Source organism: Capsella rubella, unplaced genomic scaffold (assembly GCF_000375325.1).
Source record: "Capsella rubella cultivar Monte Gargano unplaced genomic scaffold, Caprub1_0 scaffold_4, whole genome shotgun sequence".
In the NCBI taxonomy this organism is placed as follows: Eukaryota; Viridiplantae; Streptophyta; class Magnoliopsida; order Brassicales; family Brassicaceae; genus Capsella; species Capsella rubella.
In genome coordinates this window covers 2,756,542-2,765,918 of record NW_006238920.1, presented here as the reverse complement: position 1 = coordinate 2,765,918, position 9,377 = coordinate 2,756,542, and the positions used below count along the sequence as shown (strand labels likewise).

Below are 9,377 nucleotides of genomic sequence, written 5' to 3'. Positions count from 1 at the left end.
GGTAATGAATTTTGGTAGGTTTGTTCTTAAGGCGTGTACGTTGATTCTCCTTTTTACAGAAGTGAATTTGGATTAATACTCAGTGAGTTATATGCAGTTTGGTGAGACGCGTTTTCTCTGTTGCGAACTGGGATCAGCGGAGTTTGTAAGTGCGATCGTGGATTCATCGTTTCTCCGATCGGCACCAAATTTTGTAGGGGGCTTCGTGACGTCTGTATCTTGCTTTTCACCGTAGGGATTAAGAAGTTAACGGTTAGTTTATGTTTTAGGGCTTCGTTTCTGCGGCTGTAGTTTTTTTGATGTTTCTGTCCTTTTGGTTCTTAGAGATTTGTGTTTGTGTGGTTTGTTGTAGGGCGTTGTTTGGCTGTTGCAGTCACGAAGAGAGTATTTCCTGGTTGTTTTTGTAACTCAAATCACCTTGTTAAGGTGAGTGCGTGACCATGAGCTTATCTAAGCGATTGGGATTGAGTGACTTGTTGTGTGATGATTTGTAGGTGAACTGGATGTGTTATTGGATGTTTAGCTTGCTGGATGGTTTGTTTTTGTTATATATGTGGGTGTTATCTCATTGCTTGTGTGTATAGCTCGTAGATGGGAGGATCGCCCTCACTAAGTATTTATGAAATACTTATGCATCTCTTTCTTTGATGCAGGTAAAAGCAAAGTGTGATCCGTGGAATCATGGCGAGGAGAGGAGGATGATCTAGGCACTCATTGGTGTTTTAGATTATTGTTGGATTTGTTAGGGTGTTAGAATGGAATTTAGAAACATGTTAGGAGGATCATGTTTTGGAATAATGTTTGGTTGAACTTGTTGGTTTAATGGAATCGTATTATTGGATTTTTGGTTAAGTCTTCCGCTGGATAATATTGTTGGTTTACTTTAATGAGATTGCTTGGTTTAATTGATTTAAATTATTATGGCCGGTTTAGCTGGTTCGAATTAATTGGGTTAATCCGGTTTGCATGTTTAAAAGAAAAAAAATGGGATGGGTTCTTTCAATATATTTGGTTAAAACTTTTGTTTTCAATAATATTTCTTCTTTATTTTATGTACTTCTTCATTTTTTCATTATTTTTTATACTATTAAATATATAATACATATGTATAATAATATTTTATGGCTATAAGGAAATTACTTTATCGATGGGATTCAAAAATATTGATTTCTGACCATCGCACCATAAGAAAATCAAGCTAAATAGACCATCTTCATTGTTTTACTTTATATGTTTTTTTTTCTCACAAATTCATGTATATTTATTTTATTTTCAAAGTATGTAATTATTTTAACAAAATAGTTTTTGGTTATATTCAAACCAATTTGTAAGACATTGAAATAAATAAAATTTTATACACAAATAAAGGTAATTTGTGTGTATATTTATAAGTTTACACACATAAATGGATAAATTTTAACATTTTTAGTGGTTGTTTTGATAAAGTTTGAAAAAGGGGTAAATTTAAAAAATGGTATTTTTAAAAGTGTATTTTTTAAATTCTCCCAATATCATTCCTATTTTATCAAAAAATATTTAAAAGCACTAAAGAAAATTACTATCAAAATTGAACAATTAATCAACGAATAAATTCAAAAGATATGGGTGTATGGTTCTATTGTATGATTTAAATAAATAAAATGTAAAAATGTCATAAACATTAAAATTTATTTAATCTATTTTTATAAGTAATAAATAAATTAAAATAATTAAATAAATATACAATAACCCGCGCATATGCGCGGGACATTACCTAGTGTTTATTATATACATTGGTTTACTTCTTTTTTTTGTGCATTTGTGTTCTTTCTAATCGCAAGCATTATTAATATAAATGGTCAATTTTAAAATTTGTGTTTACATAACTAATTAGAGGATGCCCGTGCTTTCGCACGGATGATGTTTTTTAAACTAATAATATAATTGGGTTTGTATTAATATTTGGTATTCAATAGTATAGGATAAACATAATAGTCTTGTATATTTTAATTAGCGTGTACAATAGTAATTAGGTCTGGTTTTAATATAAGTACGCAAATATTGTATTTTCCCTAAAACCGTTAAATTTATCGATCACGGACATTACCTCAACTGTGTATAAGAAAATGCAATCTTTTAATATAGTTTAGTGAAATTGTATATTGGTTGAAAGATAACATAAGTGATATATAACAATTTCATAAATTTGGATAATCTATTTATGAATTCCTTGTGAATATAATTTAAAATTTGGCAAAAATATTTGATAAACTAATCTGCAAAAAATTAAAATTGAAAGCAAAATATGATAAATATTGTAATTGTAAAAAATTTGGTGGAATCATATTTTTCTCTTCTATAAATTGGCATTGACCATTTAAATGATAAATATTTTCAAAATTGACCATGTTTCCCTTCTCTCCTTAGAACCATGTCTCTGTGTGAGTATCGTTTGGTGGAAGATCCGATGCCAATTCTAGCAAAGCTGCTTCACTTATATGATGTCAGTTTATTTTAAGTCAATCTTTCTGTGGGAAGAGAATGGTTTGCTCGGGCGGTGGGTTTCCTCGGTTGCAGAACCTCATGTTATGTGGAATGATGTACTAATATTAACGCTAATATTATCACAAACCATAAACTAAGGCTTCTACTGGTAACCATTAGAGGAACAAAAGGAAAAAGAACAAAAAGAACAATACGGAACGGAATAAACAACTTTTGAGGAATGAAAAGAAAACATGCAGAGAAGAACAAAATAATAAATGGTAACCAAACAATAACACTATCTTTTATAATATATTTGATTAAATAAATCAACTTTTAATAATAATACTAGATATAATTTATATATAATGAATTTGACACTAATTTTAAAATATATTTTTGAATGAATTTAAATATTTAATGTTAAAAATTAATAATTTATATTAACCTATTATAGATTATAGTAATTTTTTATTTGTTATTTATGATATAAACATCTCTTAAATATGTTTTACTATCCATACAAATTTTAAATAATGTATAGTAAGATTTTTTAACATGAAATTCATATCAAAAATATTTTTTAATGTCAATAAATGATAAAAATATGAAAATATTATATTATGAGATTAAAATATTATTAATAAATAATTTTTTTTTTATTTTAAAATAAAAAACGAATTTTAATATTTGTTCTTTTTTTTGTTCCATTTGTTCCTCATCAATTTTGGGGAGGAACATTTTTGTTCTATTGTTCCTCATTTTGTGAGGAATGTAGAGGAATGATGTGGAAAAATGATTCCTTGTAAATGGTAAAAAAATTGAGGAATGAAGAGGAATGTCACATTCCTTCTCATTTTTTTCCTAAATCATGGTTACCAATCGAGGCTTAAAACTAATTAGATTACCAAACTCCGACAATGTATGAGACGGCGGTTTTAACTTTTTTTGTTTCCCTTAACAAAAATTAATTGCATATCTCTATCTTAAAAACAAAACTAAGTTCCTTAAACAAAAAGAAAAAAATTAACCAAGAAAAAGACAAAAATGTTTTTGTTGAAATGGTTTTATATGTTTTGTTAAATAATATTTATAACCAGAATTTTAGCAACCCCAATTCGGAAAAGGAAAAGAGTTTTTTTAAAAAATCTTTTATAAGAACATCTTTTATTTAACACATACATACATACATCGCTAAACATATACGCCTCTCTCTCTCTCTGATCGGGCAAGTTAGAAAATTCTGATTTGTTTTCCAGAAAAAAAAAAAAAACAATTCCAGATTTCTTTGTCTTGGGAACAATGACAACGATCTCTGATCTTTCAAAAAATTTGGTAGAGAAGATACTCTCGAGGGTTCCCATAGCTTGTGTGGGAGCGGTGAGATCGACATGTAAACAATGGAACACTTTATCGAAACGTAAGTTGTTGTGTAAAGCAGAGGCAAGGCATCAGTTTCTAGGGTTCATGATGAAAAAGTATAAGCTTTGTTCAGTTAGATTCGATCTGAACGAATTTGTGGATCCATCTATAAAGGAATTGGGTGGTTTTCTTAATCAAGTGGAGATATCTAACGTCTTTCAATGCGATGGCTTATTTTTATGTGTGACCAAAGAAGACAACACAAGGCTCGTCGTATGGAACCCTTATTTGGGTCAAACCAGGTGGATCCAACCTCTAAACAATTACCACATACTAGACAGGTATGGTTTCGGATACGACAATAACCGTAAACACAAAATCTTGAGGTTCTTGGATGATCATGAAATAGACCAGAGCCATGTTTTTGGGTACGAAATCTATGATTTTAGTTCTGGTTCATGGAGGGTTCTTGATATCGCTCCCAACTGGGATATAGATTCTTATCAACGCGGTGCGTCTTTGAAGGGAAATACTTATTTTATTGCCAAGGAAAAAATCCTTTTTGGAGAGGATGGAGAGATACCAGAGCCGGCAGATCATTTACTTTGTTTTGATTTTACGAGGGAGAGCTTCGGACCGTTTCTTCCTTTGCCGTTCCACCACTTTCGCTTTGATGCTGGAGCTCTATCTTCTCTTAGAGACGAGAAGCTCGAGGCGTTATATCAGAGCGTGGATAGATCAGAGGTGGAGATTTGGGTTACAAGTACGATTGAGCCCAATGCGGTGTCGTGGATCCCTTTCTTAAAAGTTGATATGAAACCACACTATGGTTCTGGTTTTCAGTTTCAAAACTAGACACCAGACACATCATCTCTCTAATCCCATAACTAACGAAAAGTGAGAATACCGCATAAACTTGCCCTCGACCTCAAACAAATAACAAATGACAATTAACATTTTAAGTACTAAACTAATACAAAATTAAAAAAAAAATTATATAAAATTAGAATAACAAAAATGACAACAACAAAAAAGCCAACAAAAAAAAACAAATTCATAATATAAATTATAAACCTCCCGTGCGCAGCGCGGGTCAACAACTAGTATGTATATAAACCCCCAATTGTACATTTTACATAATTAATGAGAATGAGATTCTTTTACTAATATGGTATCAGAGCGTTTACACTCTCGTTCTCTCTAACAAATTTTTCTGATCTTCCGCCGGAAAAGTTTGTTACGTTACCGGAGTTCTTCGATTCCGATCTCGATTCTTTGCTGTAGTCTTCGCTTCTTCTCTTCTTTCGATTCCTCCTCAGATTCAGCTTGATTTCGCCTCTCATCGTTCGATTTCAGCTCATCTGTTCTCCATGGGAAAACGAAAGACGAACTCGAAGTATCGATCCTCTACACCAGATCTACCGGAAAACGATTCTCCGATCTCTCATGACAAGACTCGTAGCTCTTCACCGTCGCGTAATGCTCTTGGCTCTGCGTATCCGGTTTCTAATGCTCGATTCAAGTCATTTACTCCTCATTTTGAAATCTCGAACTCTCCAGACAATATCCACAGTCCTTTTCACCTTCACAGCTCCGATCATCCAGGTCTCGTTCTTGTCCCTGATCTCTTAGATGGAACCAATTATGGCACCTGGATTGTTGCGATAACCACTAGTATCGAAGCTAAGAACAAACTAGGATTTGTGGATGGTTCTCTTGTTCGACCTGATGAATCCGATCCTTACTTTCTGATTTGGAAACGTTGTAATAGCATGGTGAAGTCGTGGCTATTGAATAGTGTCTCGAAACAGATCTACTCCAGCATTCTCTACTTTGCTACAGCAGCAGAGATTTGGAAAGATCTCTACACTCGATATCACAAATCCAATCTCCCACGTCTCTACAAGCTTCGCCAGCAGATACACTCTCTTCGTCAAGGAAGTATGGATTTGTCTTCGTATCACACCAAAACTCAAGCTCTTTGGGAAGAATTGTCTAGTCTTCAGGTGACTGCAAGATCTGTTGAAGATTTACTTGCTGAAAGAGAAACAAACCGTGTCATAGACTTTCTCATGGGACTCAACAACAACTATGACACTGTTCGTAGCCAGATTCTTATGAAGAAAAGCTTGCCTTCTCTATCTGAGGTTTACAATATGCTGGATCAGGATGATTCTCAGAGGTCTGCTTGTCTTCCTCAGACTGCTACTTTAGACTCTACAGCATTTCAAGTCTCTCAGCAAACATCTCAGAGCACATCTTCTGGTGGTTATCAAAAGAAGGATAAACCTGTCTGTACTTTCTGTGGTAGAATTGGACATGTCTGTACTTGATCTGGTTACTAATGATGTTTTCATCTCTAGACATGTAATTTTTCATGAGCAGCTCTTTCCTTTTGCTAAAATAGATCTAACTCAGGAAGCTAAAAACTCTTTCCCTGATCTTAATAGCAACTCTCCTATGCTTCACCAATATTCTGTTGAGGATGCTTCTCCATCTTCATCTTCCTTAGAGACTATGCCTTCTGCTAGTCCTAACATAGATGTTCCTGAACCTTCTGTTCAAACATCGCATAGGAGAACAAAGAAACCTGCTTATCTTCAAGATTACTACTGTCATTCAGTAGGATCTTCAACCATACATGAAATTGCTCAATTCCTTTCTTATGATAAAGTGTCAGTGCTTTATCTTTCATTCTTGACTTCCATAGACAAAAATAAAGAACCCTCAACCTACACTGAAGCAAAAGAAGTTCTTGTGTGGTGTGGAGCTATGGATGATGAAATTGCTGCATTGGAGAATACTCACACATGGGAAATTTGTACTTTACCTCCAAATAAAACACCCATTGGTTGCAAGTGGATTTACAAAATCAAATATAATGCTGATGGTAGTATTGAGAGGTACAAGGCTAGATTGGTTGCAAAGGGGTACACTCAAACAGAGGGAGTTGATTTTAATGATACCTTCTCTCCAGTCTGCAAACTCACCTCAGTGAAGCTTCTTCTTGCTGTTTCTGCTATATATGGCTTCACTCTTCACCAATTAGACATCTCTAATGCTTTTCTAAATGGTGATTTAGATGAAGAAATATATATGAAGCTTCCTCCAGGGTATTCATCACAACAGGGGGACTCTCTTCCACCCAATGCAGTTTGCAGATTGCAGAAGTCTTTGTATGGTCTCAAACAGGCTTCTCGACAGTGGTTCTTGAAGTTTAAGACCACTCTTACAGATCTGGGTTTTGTGCAGTCTCATTGTGACCATACTTGTTTCATGAAAATCACTAATGCTCTTTTCTTATGTGTTCTGGTTTATGTTGACGATATAATCATCGCCAGTAACAATGATGCAGCCGTGGAGCTTTTGAAGACTCAGCTCAAATCCAGTTTTAAATTGCGTGATCTTGGCCCCTTGAAGTATTTTCTCGGTTTGGAGATTGCCAGGTCAGAAGCTGGTATCCATATTTGCCAACGTAAATATGCTTTGGATTTGCTTGATGAAACAGGTCTCTTAGGCTGCAAACCATCCCCTGTTCCCATGGATCCCAGTGTTAAGCTTTCCAAAGATAATGGTGGTGACTTAGTTGATAGCAAAGCATATAGGCGTCTCATTGGCAAGCTCATGTATCTGCAAATCACGCGCCCTGATATCACGTTTGCTGTCAACAAGCTCAGCCAATATTCAGAAGCTCCTCGCCATGTCCATTTACAAGCTGTCTACACCATTTTACACTACATTAAAGGCACAATTGGACAAGGTTTGTTTTATTCTTCTCAAGCTGAGCGTCAACTTCAAGTGTTTGCTGATGCAGATTATGGTTCCTGCAAAGACACAAGGAGATCCACCTCTGGCTACTGCATGTTCTTAGGTACTTCTCTCATTTGCTGGAAGTCCAAGAAGCAAAAGGTTGTCTCCAAATCTTCTGCAGAATCTGAATATCGCAGTCTTTCTTTGGCCACTGATGAATTGATGTGGCTGACTCAGTTCTTTAAAGAGCTTCAGATTCCTTTGAGCAAACCTACTCTTCTGTTTTGTGATAACACAGCAGCCATCCACATTGCTAACAACTCTGTGTTTCATGAAAGAACTAAACATATTGAATCTGACTGCCACAGTATTCGTGAGAGGTTAGTTGCAGGTTTGTTCAAACTTATTCATGTCAACACTCATTTGCAACTTGCAGATCCTTTCACAAAAGCTCTGCATCCAGCTCCTTTCAATCAATTGGTAAGCAAGATGGGTCTTAGAAATATATTTGCCCCATCTTGAGGGGGACTATTACAGTATATGCTCTCTTGTATAGTACATTGCTTTTGTATAGCTTAATTAGAGTCTGTATAAGTTGAGATTAGCTGGTTTAGAGGCTTTGGTTTAGGCCTGGTCATCTATATATATAAAGTTACCTTTCCTCTCTTCTCCTTCTGCCACATCATCCGCCACATCATCAACTTTTTTAAAAAAAATTAGTAATAATTTCAAAAAGGCATGGGCTTGAGACCCAACGATTACACAACAATCAAACTGGTTAAGGAAGATCGAGAAAACGTTGGATACACGAATTTGGAACTGGATAGTTAAACATCGGATACAACAATCAAACCGGTTAAGGATAGATTGGAAAAACATCTACTATAACCGTTGTTTAGAGAGCAACTTCTTTGCAGCTATGCACCGATTTTGAAACCATTGGCGAGAGTACGCAGATTTAAGCATAGAAAGAAACAAAAAACAAGCCAACTCCAGGAACAACTATCATGGAATAGATCAAAACTAGACACCAGACACATCATCTCTCTAATCCCATAACTAACGAAAAGTGAGAATACCGCATAAACTTGCCCTCGACCTCAAACAAATAACAAATGACAATTAACATTTTAAGTACTAAACTAATACAAAATTAAAAAAAAAATTATATAAAATTAGAATAACAAAAATGACAACAACAAAAAAGCCAACAAAAAAAAACAAATTCATAATATAAATTATAAACCTCCCGTGCGCAGCGCGGGTCAACAACTAGTATGTATATAAACCCCCAATTGTACATTTTACATAATTAATGAGAATGAGATTCTTTTACTAATAATTGCAGGATTCAAAAAGGTAAGAGAAGAAGAGGACGAGAACCAACAAGCACCAGCTAAGAAGAAGACTAACTATTAATTAAGAAGGTGACGTGATAGAGCAATATGTGGAAGATACAATGACATATATACCAGGATTTACTTGGTTATTATTATTATTATTTTTTTTAATTCTTGACTGTCACAATGTTCGTTCTCTGGACAAGCAAGACCAGTCAATTCTTATTATTCTTGTAAATAATAAATGATAAATATTTTCAATAGCACGAATAGAACGCAAGCATTATTAATAGAAATGGTCAATTCTAAAATTTGTGTTTACATAACTAATGGTAAACATGGAAGGGTTAAAGTTTTCGGCTCTCAAAATTACACATCTTAGACGACATATGTGAAACTCTATTTGGAGACAAATAAATATTATGAATACATCTTCCAACACAGTTTGCAAAACCAGAGAAA

The 9,377-nt window shown here is 34.3% G+C and overlaps 1 protein-coding gene across 1 annotated transcript; it reads left to right on the top strand.

The window, feature by feature from the left end:
* The first annotated feature begins 3,731 nt into the window (after positions 1 to 3,731).
* LOC17889884 (putative F-box protein At3g20030) lies at positions 3,732 to 4,680 on the top strand. Its single transcript, XM_006295982.2, has one exon. It carries the CDS (start codon positions 3,766 to 3,768, stop codon positions 4,678 to 4,680), a length of 915 nt encoding a protein of 304 aa, XP_006296044.1. The 5' UTR covers positions 3,732 to 3,765.
* Positions 4,681 to 9,377: the final 4,697 nt, after the last annotated feature.